We start from the raw sequence: 19,716 nt of genomic DNA on the forward strand, positions 1-19,716 counted from the left end.
GCAGCTGAGGACTCTGACAACAATTTAAACCCAAAAGATTAAAGAAATGGCACACCTGGACTTGAGGCAGCATCTGTACCTGTCCTCCTCTTGGGAAATAAAGGGCTGCCAAGTGAGAATAACCAGGAAAATGGCCAGAGGAAGCCTACACTCCACTAGGGTTAAAGGCACTTTTGCACAGTTCTGGATCTGAAAGAAACACACCAGTGGTTATTGAAAAACAAGGGCAGTGCTTCTGGCTCAGGAAGCCACACTCTGAAGCTGGGGAAGTCCCTGAAGGAGCTGCCACTGCGCACTAACCCCCGTCTTACAGTCTCCCTAAGCCATCCACTTTTTGCCATGGACAAAGACAGGACACTAGGTGACAAAGACCTTTTGTTTGATCCAGATTGATACTGCTCATCTGTTCTCTTAATATAGATTTTTTTTTTTAAAGGGTGACTGTAGAATTGCCAAAAACACAGGTCACCCAGAATGGCAGTGATGTAACTTTCTTTAAAATTTAAAGCCACCAGTGTGTAACTTCAAATGAGCCACGCTGACCTTGCTAAACAGAGGGGAAAAATGTGAACCCTCACCCCCACCCAGCCATGCTTAGGAAGAGGTACAGTCATGGCTACTGAAACAATCACCTTAACGGTGTTTTTCACACCAGAGCCACCCGTGACTGAACTGATCCCCAGTGGACCACAGATCAAGAGCCAACTGGCACTAAGGCAGCACAGATAGTGACTCAGTGTTCATCACTAACCAGGGGGGCAACTGGAGCAAATGGCTGAAGACTGTGGATCCCTGCCACCATCGCTGGGAGGTTTTGAGAAGCCGGAGACCTCTGCTAAAAGGTCACTGCTGAAGGAAGCCCTTCTGTGTACCATAATCACAAGGCCTCCCTCTCATCACCTGCCAGGTTAAAAAAAAACAGTTCTTAAGTTAAAAATACACATTAAAAATTGAAAAATGCAAAGTGAAAAATAGTCTTCAGGACAAAATGACATGGAGGGCTTCCATTAATGTACTCTACCAACCTCCACGTTACATCAGACACTGGATCTAAACGGGAGGATGAACCAGCAAGGACAAGATATAGGAAAGCATGTGGCTTCGGTGTTTGGAGAAAATCGAGCCATTTGCAGGGGTGACCCTATAAGTAGCAGTTGAGGCCGGGCCGCGAGAGGCGACAACCCTCCGCCCCGAGAGGCAGAGGGACGCTCCTTCCCTCAGCGCCTTCCCGCGTGCCCACCGCGCCTGCGCAGCCGCCGCCGTTGCCAGGCCGGGGAGCGGCGTTGCCCGGCAACGCGGCCCCAGCCGGGGGAGGGGCAGCGGCGGGGCGGCCCTCGGGGACCGGGGCCGCGGCCAGGCACCGGGACTTGGTCTGTGAGGTAAAAAACGTGCAAGAGGTGACCAAGAGCGCCAAGGCCGCGGACGGGGGGTTGGCGCGGTGCCGGCGGCGCCGTGAGGTGGCCCGGCCGCGTGGGCTGGGTGGCAGGGCGCGACGCCCTCGTCCCGCCGGGGACATGGCAGCCCCGCCCGAGGGCCTGTGGCGGCGGCAGCGCTGCCGCTCTGCTCACCCTGAGGTGGAAGGCGATCTGGAGGCGTGACTGGGCGAGCGCGTGGTTGGCGGTGGTAGCAGGAGGAACAACAGACCAGCGTTGTAAGCACAGCCACAGGCAGCTTTAAAGGGTGTCACATCACCCTCTGCCACCAAGCCATGCCGCAGGTTTTTCTGCTCTACCAATGAGGAAGTCGACACAGCAGCAAAGCAGCTTGAGCCCCACAGGGCTTGCAAACATCATCCTTGCTTGATGTACTTCAGGCTTCCTTGTCTACAATAAATTCATCTGGCAGAACAGTTCAGTGGGGTTTATTGCTGCAGCTGTATTTTTTTTCCTCGGTTCAGCTTGGAATTCGTGATTACTGCCATTCATTTTGAGGCTATTCTGTGTATGTTATGGGCAGTCCACTGAGGGCAAGGTGAGGCTAACAGGAGAGGGGCATAGTTGGTGGTTTATGGATGCAGTTAACTTCTGTGCCTGGAATACATGTTAAGCTGTCTCCTGTGGTAGGCCTAGGAGAAAATGAGTGAAACAAGCTGCCTTCTAGAGAAGCTGGTGGCTCATGGCTTGGATGGGTGTACACTTTGCTGGGTAAAAAACTGGCTGGCTGGCCGAGCCCAGAGAGTTGTGGTGAATGGAGCTAAATACAGTTGGTGGCCTGTCATGAGCAGGGTTCCCCAGGGCTCATATTTGGGGCCAGCCTTGTTTAATGTCTTTATCAATGATCTGGACAAGGGGATCGAGCGCACCCTCAGTAAGTTTGCAGATGACACCAAGGTGGGCGGGAGTGTTGATCTGCTTGAGGGCAGGAAGGCTTTGCAGAGGGACCTGGACAGGCTGCATGAATGGGCCGAGGCCAGTTTTATGAGGTTTAATAAGGCCAAGTGCCGGGTCCTGCACTTGGGTCACAACAACCCCATGCAACGCTACAGGCTTGGGGAGGAGTGGCTGGAGAGCTGCCTGGAGGAAAAGGACCTGGGGGTGTTGGTTGACAGCTGGCTGAGCATGAGCCAGCGTGTGCTCAGGCGGCCAAGAGGGCCAACAGCACCCTGGCTTGTATCAACAATAGTGTGGCCAGCAGGAGCAGGGAGGTGATCGTGCCCCTGTACTCAGCGCTGGTGAGGCCGCACCTCAAATCCTGTGTTCAGTTTTGGGCCCCTCACTACAAGAAGGACATTGAGGTGCTAGAGTGTTTCCAGAGAAGGGGAAGGAAGCTGGTGAAGGGTCTGGAGAACAAGCCTGATGAGGAGCAGCTGAGGGAGCTGGGGATGTTTAGTCTGGAGAAGAAGAGGCTGAGGGGAGACCTTATTGCTCTTTACAACTACTTGAATGGAGGTTGTGGTAAGGTGGGTGTTGGTCTCTTCTCCCGAGTTACTAGTGATAGGACAAGAGAAAATTGCCTCAAGCTTCGTCAGGGGAGGTTTAGATTGGATATTAGGAAAAATTTCTTCACTGAAACGTGGTCAGGCATTGGAACAGGCTGCCCAGGGAGGTGGGGGAATCACCATCCCTGGAGGTGTTCAAAAAACATGTAGATGTGGCACTTCAGGGCATGGTTTAGGAGGCCTGGGGGTGTTGGGCTGACAGTTGGACTTGACGATCCTGGAGGTCTTTTCCAACTTTAATAATTATATGATTATGATTCTAAATTGTAGGTTTCTTTTCTGCTATTGATCAGGCTGCTTCTGCTAAGAAATATTATTCAAGTTCTTGTACATGTCTGTAGAGCCACACAACTTTTGTAAAATTGGCTAAAGATTATCAATGGAACATCATGATTTTTACAAGGTACAATTTCCCATCTTTTAAAATAAGGCAGAAGGGTGGGGAGAAATGGAGGAATAGATAGAGAAGCCCATTCCCTGTATAAAAATAATATATTCTTGTTTATATTCAGTGTTCCAGAAGGTAAGGTTAGCCTTTGGGATTGTTTGTAATTATATTGAAGTTAAAATGTGTTTGGGCGTGCCAAACATTTATAGTCCATAATGAGTTTATTGCATACAATAATTATGGGCTCAGTAATTAAAACTTTAAAATTACTGCTATTTTATTTAATATAAATGATAAATCAAGGATTTCATTTGACTTTTTATAAGTTAAAACTAGGATGCGTCAGAAACATCAATCTTAAATTTCATATTTTGGTAATTGTATGTTAGGCTTCAAGTATGGGAGTTGCATGTGTATAAAAGCCTTTGATAAGTCAAAAATATTGGCTAAGAACAGAATTTCTTTTAATTTAGGTAATATATATATGTTTTAAAATCATTTATAACTATAATGATTGAATAATTTTTTTTTCTTTTTAGGGCTGCTCTTCCAAACGAGAGATGATAGCAGTTTCTGCAGTTGCTTTACAGGTTCATATAATACACAGTCATCAGCTCCAGAATCTTTCATGAGCAGATCCTTTTACGTCAAGGACAAGGAATACCAAGAACATTTACAAATCCGTGAACAAAGAAATGGTCAGAGCAGTAGTAGATGCTGGACTAAGGAAAAAGAGCACTCACCGCAAAAACAAGGAGGATGCAGAAAAGGAGTATCTTCTTGATCCCAGTCCTCCACAGCTAACGTTAGGTAAGCTATTACATTCTGATTTGTGAATTTTTGTGTTTATTTAAAATGAACTAAAATGAGGAAGCTAAGCTTTCTGTTCAATATGACAATTTAATGATAAACAGCATAAAATCTTGTTTTAAAATTTGTCAAAATTCAGCAGCTTAGGCCATCAGGTAAACAATGGAATTGCCGTCAGTGGCTTGAATGTGTCTTTTCATACCTGAAATGTATTAATAAATATTATTCTTGTGACAGTGAAGGTAAAAATGAAGAAACTAGTGCATCTTGATGAAGAAGAAGTCTTCATTAAGAGACAGGAAGTCTACTTTTTTTTAAATAGGTTCTGTATATTGACTGTCATAATTTTCTTTACCTTATATTCTCATGCAAACATCACTGATTTTGACATTGTATTTATTTGGGGCAACGTTTTAGCATTAAGATTTTTTAAGTGTATTTGAAATGGTTTGTTTTATTCCTTATTCAGTAAAAGGACATTTACTAGTGCTGCATTAAATGTATTCTTTGTTAATACATACCCGCCTTTACTCAAAGTTAAAAAGGTTTGTTTTTACAATGGTCCTGGGGCTAAACCCAGGAAGAATTAACACCTGTAGTTAAATACCTTTTTCAAATTTAGAAGCAAACATGCAACAAGATAAAAGTCACAGATGTGAGGGCTTGGAATGATGCCTGGTGAGAAAACTCACTTTTAAATAGTATTATAATAATATAGTTGTACAGCAGCGACAGGCAATATTGCTTAAAAAAACAAAGCCACGGAGCATCTTAACAGACCAGGAGTCCAAATGGGCTTTCTGCCTATCAGTTTCAGTCTTATATTTCCCTTTTCTAAAGGTTTCTACGGTATTCTTGCCATGAACATCAACTTGTCTCCCTCCTTTCGGTTGTCTTGATTAGGCATTTCTCAAAGGACCTTCCAGCTCCACAATTTTCAGTTTTAAGCATAATGAAGTTTCATCATCAATAATAATTGTTTTATTTATTCTTTTTCGTAAAGATGCCCTTAGGCCTCTCTGAAGATCGTGTTGCCTTTGCTATAGTAACTGTCACAGTAGTCCCCGCTCTAAAGAACCATGTAAATCAATGAGGCTCCTTACAAGCACAGGCATCTGCCTTTTGGAATCAGCTGAAGGTTAAGAGGGTAACTTAAGATAATACACAACAAGCGAGTGTAACAAGTGATAGGACAAAGGTAGTAAGACAAGGTGATTATTACTATGTTTATATGGTTATAGTTCTAAACATGGGAGGGTTTTTTCTTTGGTTCATTTTGAAGAGGAATTTGAAAGAAGAGAGGATGGGGGGGGAAAACAGCAGAGAGGTACTGGGGTTAACGCAAATAAAAATAACAAGTGATTATGGAAGCTAAAGGTTGTGGGGAAAAAATGCAGCCCAAGTGTGAGCATGTTCTCTGCAATTATAAGAAAGACAAAGTATTTTCTCTTTAAATCACAGCATTGACTGAAATGTCCTGTATGAATGCTTGTGCAAGTGATTTGAAAGAATGTGCTGAAAGGTTTTTAAAAATTACAGTTGTTTCTGGGTTTTGCTTATTAGGATTTTCAGTGATAGCCTCTCATTATTTTAAAATGCTTGTGTCAAGCTTTCTCTTCTTAATAACTATTGTGTGGTTTAAATGTTACAGCTGTGAAAAAACTTTGAAAACTAATTTAATGCCCCTTTTTCTTCTTGAGTTTGTGGGTAGTCAAACAAAATCTCACAGGCCTCTATCATTAAATTTTTCTCAACAGGGACTTGTGTCCTAAAATCAAATAATAATAGTTTAAAGGTTAATATGTGTAATCATTTTGCTAACGTTCATTTTAGGATAAGTAACTCACTTGGTTGTAAATGGGTGTGTCAATAAATGGGTTGGGCTTGTAAGCTTGATGCATAAGCATGAAAACTCCTGGCTGTCTTGAGACGTGACAAATGTAGGGTTTCATTGCTTGTATTTATTCAAAGTGCTGCTTTGAGAATATCTTCATAGAGCCTTTTGCTTCATCCACATATCCCTTCTTGTGTCCCGCTGCCAATTTTCCTTCATCAACTGTGTTGTATGAAAGCTTTCCTTCTAAACACCTGTATAACCTGTCCCTCACAAGTATCCCATCTGCTTTATATTATTTAGAAGTTAAGTTTTGCCGCCAATCTCTTCCTGTTTGGCAGCTTTTATCATCCATTTGTGAAAGTTTTAAATAAGCATTTTTTTCTTACCCTGGGGTTATACAAAAGGCTTTCTGCAAAGCCATCTCATTGTCTTCCTTAAAGTAGTCTCTGACCACAGTGCTTGAAGAAAATTAAGGGTAGACATTTTTTATGTTGTGATATTGTCTTTCATGCTGTGACTGGTTTGCTATTGTGTTTGCTCCCTGCAAATCCAGATTTTCTCATTATAAAGACCATCGCTTGTATATATTGGACTATCAAAATGGGATCTTGTTTCCTTACTCTTAAGTATTACTGTCAGGTGAAACTTGGTATGTTTTTACTGAAACTTTTATCATGTATTTTATAATTTGATTCTTATTTTGTAACAGAAGCACTGTTCTGTGCAATATATGCTCTTCAAGGGTTGAATGGTCAAGAGGGAAAGCAGTCATGATTAGGAAAACTTCCTTGTCACTTAGCTACCAATTTCAGCAATTGATGAGTAAGCTTTAAGAAAACTACATGTTCCGAACTAGTTTTTAGACTCCAGAAAGTTTGCAGGATCCATCATGTTCTCTTAAAGCTCATATTATTTTTTACCATAAAAAGCACCAGATAAAAGCATTTAACTGCACCAAAAATGGATAAACAACGCTGTTTTATGTTAATACAGTGAATATTTTAAAATCTGAAATTACAATGCTGTAAATACACACGTATGCACTTTGCTGCTTGACACGGCATGGTTTGAATCCTAGCCCATAGCCTGCAGGCAGAGCTGCGAGCTCCTGCATGTGCAGAGGTGCCGTGTTTGTGTCTGGGTATTGAGTTGTCCAGGAACTGAAACGGTATGCCTCTAAGACAATCCGTATGTGACCACCGATGTCATCCACAGCATTCACTGACTCAAGTTTTCTTCTGATACTTAGGTTTACATGCATTGCTTACTTTTGACTTGATACCTTTACAAGGGTAACAAAAGTAACAAGGTAGGGTGTATGTGAACCAAACCATATGCAGAGAAAGCACTTTCCACGTAGATCCAAAAGCATAAACTGACCCAGCTTGAAATCTCAAAGCCATCCTGTTGTTCTAAGATATGGAATCAAATTGATTTACGTTTGAAGGATGTCGTGAGCTCACAAGGAAGTAGGTCAGGCAGATAGTTCAACTAGAGGGAAGAAAGTATTCCTTATAATTCCTTTAGTACCTCACAAAAGTTCTTTTTAAAAGATCAAAGACAGTTTTGTGCACTTTTAAATGATTAACGATACACATCTGTAGATGGATGAGCTCAGGAGCAGAATTCTTCTCTCAAAAATTAACAAATCCTGTCCTAGAATAATCAGATACTTGAGCATGGGGATCTCATCAATACTTAAATATCTAAAGGGTGGGTGTCAAGAAGACGGGACCGGACTTTTTTTCAGTGGTGCCCAACGACAGGACAAGGGGCAATGGGCACAAGTTGGAACACGGGAAGTTCCACCTCAATATGAGGGAAAAACAACTTTCCTGTGTGGGTGCCAGAGCAGTGGCACAGGCTGCCCAGGGAGGCTGTGGAGTCCCTTTCCTGGAGACGTTCAGAACCCGCCTGGCCATGGTGCTGTGGCCCCTCCTCTGGGTGTGCCTGCTCAAGCAGGGGGGTTGGACAAGATGATCTCCAGAGGTCCCATCCAACCCCTACCATTCTGTGACCACCAAAATCCCATTCTTGGGTTTGTTAGGATTCCTTTTCTCTTTGTGACTAACTAGTATAATGGGTTTGGATACACGGTCTGTCTGATGGGAATTTGAAAGCTCATACAGAACAAATAAGTGCTGCTTATTAATGTCTGGTTTATGCAAAGATTTTTGTATGAATGAAAGAGTTGACCCTTTCCCTTCCCATTTAGAACTAAATCTCTCATCTAGGTGTCACCAGCTTGCATTCAAACTATTGCACGTCCCTCTTCCTTTCTGGTTTTAGCAGATACCATTGAGGCCTCATGGACTCGTGTTACTGGCTTATTACACATACCTTGAGCATTCCTCTGTTGACTTTGATCAGTCCACGCGAGCTGCATCCTCTGGTCTTCAAAGATGACAAAGATCTATTCCTTGCTCTACCGACTAGCATATGTTTTACTACAGAGATAGCGACACTGGACTTTATCTGCCATCTGTGGGGTCAGGGGGGAATATCGTGTTTTCATTGATTCCTTCTTGGAGAAGGCAGAGATTTCAGACAGGCATGCAGCAAGGCACCTCACAGTTATCACTGGAGATCGACAAGCTCAGCTATCACAGTGATGCTATCACTGGTGTCTTGTAATCTCTTTTTGGTTTTTTATGCTCTTTTTTTCTCTTGCACCCATGACAGGCTAATTGCACTTCAGCATTTTGCACCAGCAACAGTTTTTTATTATACCACTGTGTTAATTTTTATTTTTGATAATACAAAAACATTAGGCTGAAGAAACCTTCACAAATTAATTCTGACAGAGACTTTGTTTAGTACAAACAAAATTACATTACTGTGCATTGTTACGTTGTCTACTTAATATTCCCCATCATAATACCTGTGGAAAGGTATCAAAATAAGTTCAATTACTCAGCAAATAAAAGTTTACATTTAAAAACTTCTTGTATAAATCCTGTATGTAAAAGAAGTTCTGACAATTACTGAATAGCTAACCAATAGTAGGAAGTATGTTGCCTGCCAGTGGTCTGTCTGATGATAGATTTATATGAAGTATCTGTATAAAGTATTTTTAAACAAGTTCATCACTGATTAATTTCACATGAAGAAAATCCATTGTCTGCATTTGCCAATGGGTTTTATTCAGTGATCTGTTGTTGTTGTCTACAGCTCAGAAGCTAGGCCTAGTCGAGCCTCCTTCCTTGCCACTAACTACTGAAGAATGGGCAAAAATAAAGCAGAGATCCATGCAGCATGGAGACTCCATACAGCCTTGTGCAATATGCAGGAAAGAATTTGCACTTCAACCTCAGGTACGTGTATAATGGTGTGGACTACACAATTGTATTTAAAAAAAATTTTCCAGAGCTACTGCTAAAAATCATTAGCTGGAGGAAGAAAGGAAAGAAATGAAGGATTCTAGTTTAAGACACCGTTTAGCACTTAACAGCTGGACACAGCTATCGGTAGTCAACTCTGAAAGTATCTTGGACATGGCATGGTAGAGAAAGGTAGGTAGTGTTTGTTCACTTCTGAAGTTATGACAGCAGAGAAGGTAATCAGCCCTTTTATCTGTTCTTGCAAAGCAGGTATAAGCTATTTTGTACTTCATTTAAACTCCTGTGAGATACGATCCTAGCCTTAATTCATCAGAATGGTAAATCTTTACTAATTACACAATTTAATTTAATTTTGGTTTTCTCACAAGTTTTGTTAATTGCAGTTTAGTTCAATAGTTATTTCTATCTGGCAAATTGAGGTAGGTGTACTCTTAATACCAGTCAGTCACTTCCTTAAGTTATATGAAGAAATGCTTGCATTTTACCTTTATGGCTTTATTCAATGCATGTGTGTAGCATAAGCATAAATACATCATGCTTTATCAGATCCTCTCATCTATCATCTTGAAAATATTAAGCAAAAGGGACAAGTGACTGATCGAAGAAGAGTGCTGCTTCAGAGAGGTGATGATGGTAATTAGAAGAATTATCCCAACTGCTTACAAGTTTCTTTCCACAGCACATTCTAGGGTGGTTTCTTTTTGCCAGTTCCCCTTTTTAATTTTTCTTGAAGACTTTTTACAAACGAGTCTGTGATGTGAACCAAGGTCTTTTAATAACCTTCAATACAGGGCTTTTGCTTCTTTTTACAGCAACATTAACTGAAGGTGTACAATTGTCCAGAGACAGGTGGGATGGATCTGGCAAAAGACCATTCTGCCAATTTCTGGCTACCCTGAAAGTCTAAAGCTTCACAAGAGAGAGCAAAAGACAGCACTCATTAAAAAGGTTACTTCAGATTTGGCACAAAAAGGGAAATGCCTCTGGAATTCTTTTTGTCCTCAGTGTTTCGTTAGCTTTCCTCCCTCAAGGGAAAAAAGCCACTGTATCTGAAAGCTTTCCCTTCAGCTGGCTGCTAGCTGTTAATCCTTTTGTGTTTGCTAGCTCAATAGTGCACACTGCTTGTTCTGGTTTTCAGTCCTTTCCCAGTTTTTCCTTCCTCTAAGAGCCAACTGCCTTTTTTGTCCAACTTTGCATCTTTTGTCAGGATGGAGATCATCAGCATTTGGTGGGAATTTAGGTCAGATAAAGGTGAAGTTTTCTTGTAGCCTGTGAACATGCTTTCTCTATTGTTTTGGGGTTTTTTTGTGTGAAATGCTGCATTTGATGTATATCACTTTTGAAATTTAATGTCTCTGTGAGGAAAAGGGGAAAAAATTAGTTTACATTAAGTACTTGCTTTATAATCTTTTCCTCCAGTCAGTAGCAGTTGGCATGTCTCGCTTTCTACCACTCCATGTGTTTTTAACACAAAATTCACATATTGGTTTAAGATGTAATATATGAAATAATTTCTGTAGGATGCTAATTTTATTTTCACCGGAAAGGCCTTCAGTGGTAACAGAATGAAACTGACGACCTTCCAGGCAGTCAGAATTTTTCTTGTCAGCATTTTTTACTTTTCAGCTTTTAGAATGGTTTAAAGTCAGGTTATTTTTTTTCTTTTGAAAAACAGGTGCTGCTTTCGTGTTCCCATGTATTCCATAAAGTGAGTACATTTTTATATAACTATTCAAGCACATAATAAATTAGTATTTTAATTCAGCTACTTAAGTGAATATCTTAATGAATTAAATGTAATCATCTTGAAAAGTAATTTTGATTCCAGATTTTTATGGTGAGAAATATAATTTAAGGCTCCTTTATGATGAGGCACTTTATTCCATTTTATTACTTTTTTTAAAAACCATATGGGAAAACATAGTTTTTCACTGAGCTATACATTTGTATTCTAAGCGGGAATAGTTTAATGAAATTTCATGCAAATACATGGCAGTTTACAAAATTCTCTTAACATTTTATTTATAAAAATATGCATCCTGTAGAGTGTTCGTGGATAAATGAATAAACTGGTTTCACATTCTGTAATCTATCCTGTTCCAATGATATGAAATATGTTGTAATTGCAGTTATCTTTTCAGGCATGCCTGAAAGCCTTTGAAAAATTTACAGGTAAAAAGTCCTGTCCTATGTGTAGAAAAGAGCAGTATCAGACCAGAGTAATGCACGATGGGGCACGCTTGTTTAAAATGAAGTGCGCTGTTAGGTAAGCCTTACTTCTGCTACAGGTGTTGTCACTGGATAGTATTTCTTTCTAAATAACGTTCAAAATGCGTTAAAACTTTAATAAGAAACTAGATGGAATAAATGCACTGCAAAATTCAAAGTTTTAAAACATGGATAAAATTGTTTCATATAAGTAGTAAAATTACGTAAATTTGAGTTTCCTTTTCTTGAGCAAAATCGTTTCTTACAGAATTCAGGCTTCCTGGAGAGGATATATTGTTCAAAAATGGTATAAAAACTTGAGAAAAACAGTGCCTCCTAAAGACAGCAAATTAAGAAAGCAGTTCTTTGAGAAGAAGGTATGTTGCATTGGCTTCTTTGGTCTGTTTCTTTGCTCTGATTCAGCTCCCTTGAATCAAACCTGAATATCAGCTCTCTACCTTTTCATTTATTGCTTCTTATTCATATCCAAGAGGCAACATGGGATGTACTCAGTTGTTTTGTTAGTCTGTTCCTTCCATTCCCTTTACAATGTAGAAGCAAGAAAAATCATTTAAATATTTAATTTTAAGGTCTGCCTTTTGCCTAGGCCAAGAATAGTGGCCGTTTTGTGAGGCTCTGTATTTCCCTCTCTTTGATAAATCACAGTAATCTGTTTTCCTATAGAATTAGATGAAGGGGGTATAGTAAAGGAAGAAACAAATAAATCCATAAACAGTCATAACCTCTTTTCACTGTGATTGCTCCCTCACTGGACACTGAACTGGATAGCTCCAGTCTGTAGCTTTGCCCTTTAGCTTCTGCTCAGACACAAGTCAGACTGTAACAAATTAGGGTCCTGACCCCATACAAATGAGGCCAAATCAGGTGCAAGCATTTTGCAATGACCCCGCTTGCCTTCAAGTTAAAGCTGCTGCAGCATCCCTGTGCAGTCCTCAAGTCCTCCCTTGCCAGCTCCCAGTCTTCCCCCAATTTAGTAACAGCCAGCCCACCTAACCTTTTGGTTAACAAAAGCTGCTCTGACCCATCCTCAGCGATGACCGAACCGTCCCTTGGGGAGTGAGAGAAGCCGTCTTCAGTCCAGATTACCCAACAGCCTGGTTAGCAGACAATGCCATGCAAGACAGCCATTTCAATGCAGCTAGTGAATGCAGCTAGGAAAATACTCTTACCCCATCAGTGGTAGGTTTAAACCAATACCTAAATTGGTTGTTTGCTTTTTAAATCACTGCTTTAGTTAAACAGAAGAGTGCTTGCAGAAAAAGTCTTGTTACTGTCTGTCATTATGTTCACACTTACTTCGCTGTATCCTGTTGGAGGAGAGCTTTGGAGGCAAAGACCCTCTCTTGCTGGATTGGCACCCTAGAGGTGACCTTGCAGACTCTTGCAACAGAACTGGTACCACTCTCCTGCTGGTGTGGTAACAGTGGCAGGGGGAGACAGGAAACCCTGCTGTCAGCCATAACGCTGAGACAGCTCGCTGGTTGCTATGGTGCCTTTGTAATCTGCAAAGCCCCCTGTAAAAGGGAAAATGTATATGGAGGTAACTGAAGAAAGCTAATGTTACTTTGAAAGTGTTCAAACACGGAAGGCTGGAGGAAGCGAATCCTTAGGTGTATTGTGACTGCCCTCAAGCAGCACGATGGGAACAGAAAACATAACAACTTGGATATTTCTTCATGGAAGACTGGGGAAACAGTCGTATGCTTCTTTCCCAATAAGGTTCTCAATTTTCTGCATGCTCAAGATGCCACGCTTAGCTATAAACAGGGTCTCAGTGAAGGGAAGTTGGAGAAGGCTTCTAAATATGCTGAAAGCTGCAGCTGAGTGTCATTTGTTAAAATTTCTTTCACCGAACTGCAGATGGCTACAGTAGCGGTCTACCACGCTGCCTACAACAGGCTGGCTTTTGGGGCCCCTGCCAAGATACCTGTTTTACGGAGAAACAGCCTGCTAGACTGCCTGCATTTCATCATATTGTAAGCCACGGGACGGTCTTAGTGTAAGATAGTTTCCACATATAGCCCGCAGCACTAGGAAATCATTCTCATATGTAGCACTTTGGGGTTTTGCAGGGAACAAAATGGGCACTGCGTCTTCACCCTCTATTAACAATAAATTTATGAAGTCTTCTCATATGGATTAGCCAGGTTTAAATGACTTCTGGCCAACTGTGATTAAAGGATATATACTTATTTTCCCTAGTGGCTTTCAAGTGGGAATTGTAGATGAGTTTTCCCACTGTTCACTCTTATGCTTTTAAGTGTTGGTTAATGAAAACACTAAAGAAATCTTTCACAAGGAGCTATCCATTTCCAGATGCTAAAATGCTTTTCTAAAATAAATTTTGCCCCTCAAACTTGTGCTGTGCTTTTAAAATGTCGCTCCCTAAACATTAGCATAATCAAATGGCATCACCATTGGGAAAAAATCTAATTTTTAATAATCCTATCTCCTCTGGAAGGATCACAAAGGTTAAATGTCAAGTTTCATACTCTTAAATAAATATCACATAATAAAAAGCAAGGTCTGAAATATTAGTACTAGGAAGGACACATATTACCTCTTTCAGGGCGCTACAGTAGCCCTTATTACACCTATCGTTAAAACTTTTAATAATCTAGATCAAAGGAGATAAGAAAGGTCACTGAAACCAAAGCAGGCTACTTTTTAGCACTACTATGTACAGAAAGCAGGGTGTTGCTTCAGCATGTTAGGTAGTGGATTTCTTTGATCCTACCTATAAATGTCACTTCTGCATGTCATTTAATTGTGGTGTAGTCTTTTACTGGTGCAATTAAATCTTTTCAAATGCATTACATTATCTCCAGCTTGGCTAAAAACCTTGCTGTTGTTCAGGAAGCGAGGTAAGTCATTGTGAAATGATGTGGTCAACTTTAGCTTCTTCCTCCCCCCCTCCACATGATTTCTCCCAACGATTTTAATTTAAATCTCACCAAACAGTATAATGGTCCTGGAATTTGTTTAGTCGTTTGACTTCCTTTATCACACAGAGATGGTAAACATTCTGTTGCTAACTTGAAGTGGCTCCAAGCAGCAAAACTAGGAGGATATTAAACCAGTAAAAGCTTATCAACAGATTCATTGATATGCTGTAAATTCCAGCCTTTTCATTTTACTTTTGAGGGTTGCCATAAGTCAACACATTAGTAAGCAATTTGCTGACATTGGATCACTTAAAAAGGCTTCCCTATGGACAAAGTTCACCTCGGTGCTTTGTTTCATCGTTTTATTTTATCATAGTCTTGTGCTGCTGTACAGACAACTGATGTAGTTTTGCATGCCGATGGAGTATTATTTCACATATTCAGTTTATGCCATTCTATGCAAGTTTTAAGAAGTCACAGACATAAACTATAGAGGTATGGTGTTTTCAGAAATAAATTCAATTGATCAGTTTCACTTGTTCTAGGGAAAAAAGTTTACTCAGTATTATGCATTAAAACACAGTAGGATTTAATATTTAAATCCTAGAAAGTGTTAATGCCAATAAATCACACAAAATGCTTATTTCCTTTCTGTCCATGCTGCCAGTTCGCACCAATTTGCCAGTTAGCAAAAATTTGGGGTTAAATTTCAGTTACACCTTTTTTTCATCCCAGCCTTAGAGTTTCTTTGCTGATTGATGGATATGGGTTGGGTCAGGTCATACTGCAGAAAATACAGGCATAGCTCAAAGCAGATAGTATCTCAGCAGCAGGGGAAGTTAGTAGATCACTGGCTCAGGCAGGAGAAGAGTTTTCCTCTATTTTTACAGTTTCTACTCAAGGAGACTAATGAGAGGACTTTCAGAGCACTCAGTGAAATGGCAAAGAGAAACACAAGTGCAAGCTCAGGGGAGAAATGGAGAGTTTGTCCCTGCTGAGCAAAAAAAAGGAGCAAGCAGCACCGGGGCATTGCTTGCTTCATGCAGCCCCTGCGCTCAGCTCTCCTGGTCGGTTAGTTTTGCTCAGCAACCTGTCCAGATGTAGCCTAGTTCACTAAGACAGGCCAACTCCTGGCACTGACCACCACGTGCTGTCTGGGTTGCTCCCATGTTCACAGAAATAGACCCTGGGTAAAGGCAGAGTTAAAGCATGGTTGCTTTTCCTTACATTTTGGGTCCTGAGAGGCTATTGGAAAGCAGCGTCACAGCTGCTCCAGCTTTGTTACATCCCCCTAGCTTGCTTATGGAAACGGTTCAGGTCTGTTCAAGTTTGATACCAAGGTAAATGAAGACCAAGCACAAATCTGGACCAAAAGTGTTTTCAAGTGGATCAACCTTTACTTGGTGTTGAACAGAAGCCAGGAGTTGCTTAAGGTTTAGGTGTACTCTTACTCTGTTCTTCCTGAATTCAAATTTTTAAATGAAATCAGTAAAAGCAGTTAAAATTGCAGTGTGGAGTGGGTTCAGTTCCAGAACCCAGGGAACAACAGTTTGGATAAACAATAACAGTCCTAGGAAGTTTTAAGTAAATACACAAACACATTGAAATATTAAAGACATAACCTGACTGAAGCACAGTGCATCAGTATTTCATGTCTCACTCAGAAAGCCCAGTGTCATGGTTTGGGATTGTTTTGAGACCATGAAGTGTAAATATTGAAGGAGGCCTGTGGTGGGATTCTTGTTTGTTTTTTTGTTTACACATACCATGAGAGGTCAGTGTGTAGGTCGGTGTGGGACAGAATCAGATTTTTCTTCTTTCTTGACAGTGAACAATCATGGGGGGAGCACAAGGTTACCCAGCTGCTCCATGCTAGACACAAATTCTCTCACAGAGTATGGAAGAGACTGCTGCTTTGCCTATCATGCTGTGATTTGAATACATACACTATAGGAGGGGCTTAGGGCACTTTCTTTTTTCTTTTCTATTCTCTTTTTAAAGTTACGTTAAGCAAACATACCTGTTAAGTTACTTGTACTGACAAATGGATGCAGCCTTTCAATGTGCTGTTGTGTTAGGGATAATTTGGAAATACAGGTCTCAGCAGTGAATCAAACCATAAAATAAAAAGGATCAAATCTAACATTAAGAAGCAAAACAACTTGCCTTGTGATGATTTTCACTATTTCCCTTAAGACTAATGTTAGAAACATCCACCTAAGTTTTTATTGAGAAAGATTTCTGGTGAAACCCACAGACACTATGGACATAAGTCAGTTCTTCTATAAAACATTAACTGATAAATTTTTTCATCATCTTAGAAGACATTTCAGAAATTCAAAGTTTAAATTAAATCTTAGAATGTTAAGTGAGCTTTTCAGATAGTTTTTGTGGAATTTGGGCTCTTGATTCCTTTGGGTCTAGAACAGTTCACGTTGAATATTCCGCTATGAAGGGTCACTTCAGCAGCTGTAAGGCAGCACACGCCCTGGTAGATAAAAGCTACTAAAAGAAGGGAAATGAAACAACAGGGAAGTGTTCAGGTACCATCGGGCTGTCTGACCTTGGCAACCACCCTTCCGCCACCTCACCTCCCACTTCCCATCCATCCTCCCCGAGAAGAGGGCTCCCTGCTTTCCCATGAAGTATCCACTGGCAGGAGAGGGGTGGAGAGAAGGGCTCGCATTGCACGGTCACCGCCCAGGTGTTGGAATACTCCTTAAAACTGCTGAAAGCATTTACTAGCAGAGTCACAAAAGGCAAGTCTAAGACTTGCGTGACTCCCTACGGAGCTTCCACCTATTGTGGCAGCTGGGATGGCACTGGAGGACATGAGCAAAAGAGGCATCCATTGCTTTTAGGTGGTTATTTTGCTGAGCGCTAGTGAGAGCATCTTCAGATATGGTGCCCAGATTGCTGAGGCCCACGTGCAACACGCAGAAACATACTTAAGGCATTAGGACATAAAAGGACAAAAAAAAGACAATACCCGAGATGCCTCTTCTGTCATTGCTTATCACGCCTTTAACCAAGCCCCAGCGATGCACTGGTTTCCCATCAAGTAACAACCACCCAGCTACGCTCTGTGCTTCCTTTCTCCAACACAGCGGTACCCTCTGCACCCCTGTGCTGCGCCCGTAGGGGTTAACACCAGTACAGCTACTTTGGTAAAGTTCAGCGATGAACACCCTGTGTATCCTTTCTAGAAAAACGGCCCATCAGTGGCATCTGGGGGCCTGATAGCTTTAACCTCTAAATGAGCACTGGAGACCAGCTACGAATCGGAACAAGATTCCACAGGCCGTGCAACTCCTCAGGGCCGCTTGTTGTGATTCACCCGCATGAACTGCCTGTAGGTAACGCCAAACCTAACAGCAGTCGGGTTTCTTCTCAGGTTCAACAGATCAGCCATCGGTTGCTGAGTTCTTATGACATCAACCTGGACGAATTTTTTTCTGAGATAGATTATTCTATAGCTGCAAGTCGAGATGTGTTTCAGCAGGCGGAAGGAAAAGAAATATTAATAAGTGAAACTGACTGGGAGAAGATCCAGATGCAGGTGGGTTGGCTTTTAAGTAGTTTTGCATTTATAAGCTCTTTCATGCTCTTTTGAGGCATGGCAGTCTTTTCAGCACAATTGCGTGGGTTTTTTTCTTAAATTTTGGTCCATCTGCTCCAAAACAGAAATATTAAAAACGTTTTACAGGTCAGAGGTTTCCCTCAGCAGCATCACTCTTCTACTCAGCTAAAGAGCCCAAAGAGGCTGTAGACAAAGTGAGAACCAAAATGCTAACGGTTTCTCAAAATACACTAGTCAAAATGTGCACATTTGAATTAGCGTACTGCTGGCATAGTTCCCTTCCATTGTTTCACCACAGGCTGGTTTGTTTGTTTTGACTCAGGCATTTCGGCAAGAGATATTTGACTGTCCCATCTGCATCATGCCGCTCAGTCCTACAGTTCATCCTGCCGGCCTCTTCTCTGGTAACAGCAATCCATTTTCACAACAGGCCGTTCTGCTTTCTTGTTCACATTTGTTTCATCGTACCTGTCTTCAAGCATTTGAAGAGTTTTCCTTGGGAGAGCGACGTATTTGTCCTTTATGTCGCTCATACTATCAAAAGAAAATCCTCAAATGTTGATGCGCGTGGCTCATAATGAGCCACCTCATAGATCGTAGCTGACAACATGTGTACTTCTAACTGTGAAGTCTTCTCAGAGCCACATATTCCAAGAACAAATTATTTTGCATGGATGATGGTACTCACCTTGTATTTAGAGAAATAAAAGTTAGAAGGGTGCTGTTGCTTCCCTTTTACATTCAGTTTCACCTTCAGTCTTCCAGCATATTTTTTTATTCCTCTGTCACTCCCACCCTCCTCCATGTTCATTTCCCTTACCAAAGACGAGCCACAGTGTCTCAGGCAGTGCGGCCATTCCCCAATACCCTGTTAGCATCCCCCACCTCATTTTTTCCACCTGATTTGATCTGTAGCAGCAGAGGCTCCCACTCACAAGCACTGCTGCTACTGCAACTCGTGGCTGTAGCAAGAAACGTTTTGGGGCATTTTGGTTGGTTGGGTTCCCCCCCCACCTTTTCCTTCAGCCACACTTACTAACTAGAACCCTGGCTGCTGCATCTGCCTGAACAACTGCCCAACTCCAGAGAGCTGTAGGTAGATAAAAGCAGCCCTCGAAGATGTGGGATCATTTCAGAACTTCAGAGGACCTGGAACACAGCAAGTACTGACCATTTGCAAGAGAAATAAAACCATGATTATGACTTTTCAGCTCTGCATTGCTGAAACTGAGCCAGGTCACCACAGATAATTTGTAAGAAAAGTATGAGCAAAAGTATAAAGGCAGAAGTCAGAAGCTGAAACGAAATAGCAACATATCAAGGTAATACAAAAATTAATTTTGCATAAAAAGGCAGTAACCGGTCAACTGATAGCGAGCTTCCAAATAACGCCGCCAAGATCAAGTTGTGTCGCGCATCAAGTGAGGCGGTCACTGCACTACCAGGGCCGGGGACGTCCAGCCTCAGATTGGGAGTGGGAAAGGCTGTATTAGAGAATGAGTTGATAAAAATGTTTTACAGACAAGCTACTGGTCGACTCTGGTTTTGGGCAGCCAGAAAGCTGTCCGCAGGGCTGTCAGGGTTGGTTGTCTCGAAGAACTCACAGAGAATGCGTGACACTCCAAAGAAACTGATAAACCTAAGTTGACACTGGGGAGGAGGGAAGAAATCCTGGGGAAATGCAGGCATTAGTTTCACCTCATTTCCC

The 19,716-nt window shown here is 41.5% G+C and overlaps 1 protein-coding gene across 1 annotated transcript; it reads left to right on the top strand.

Annotated features, from left to right (window-relative positions):
* The first annotated feature begins 1,297 nt into the window (after positions 1-1,297).
* RNF32 (ring finger protein 32) lies at positions 1,298-18,757 on the top strand. The gene is made up of 8 exons (XM_075082367.1): positions 1,298-1,379; positions 3,866-4,136; positions 9,145-9,287; positions 10,990-11,022; positions 11,456-11,580; positions 11,791-11,899; positions 17,823-17,987; positions 18,331-18,757. The coding sequence occupies exons 2-8, from the start codon at positions 4,022-4,024 to the stop codon at positions 18,568-18,570; spliced, it is 930 nt and encodes a 309-aa protein (XP_074938468.1). The 5' UTR covers positions 1,298-1,379; positions 3,866-4,021; the 3' UTR covers positions 18,571-18,757.
* The last annotated feature ends 959 nt before the right edge of the window (positions 18,758-19,716 follow it).

This window comes from Phalacrocorax aristotelis, chromosome 2 (genome assembly GCF_949628215.1).
Source record: "Phalacrocorax aristotelis chromosome 2, bGulAri2.1, whole genome shotgun sequence".
Classification (NCBI taxonomy): Eukaryota; Metazoa; Chordata; class Aves; order Suliformes; family Phalacrocoracidae; genus Phalacrocorax; species Phalacrocorax aristotelis.

Coding starts and splice junctions, on each gene's coding strand:
- RNF32 (XM_075082367.1), top strand. CDS start 4,022: ATGGTCAGAGCAGTAGTAGATGCTGGACTAAGGAAAAAGAGCACTCAC. Junction 4,137..9,144: donor TCCTCCACAGCTAACGTTAG/GTAAGCTATTAC, acceptor TGTTGTCTACAG/CTCAGAAGCTAGGCCTAGTC. Junction 17,988..18,330: donor GGGAGAAGATCCAGATGCAG/GTGGGTTGGCTT, acceptor GTTTTGACTCAG/GCATTTCGGCAAGAGATATT.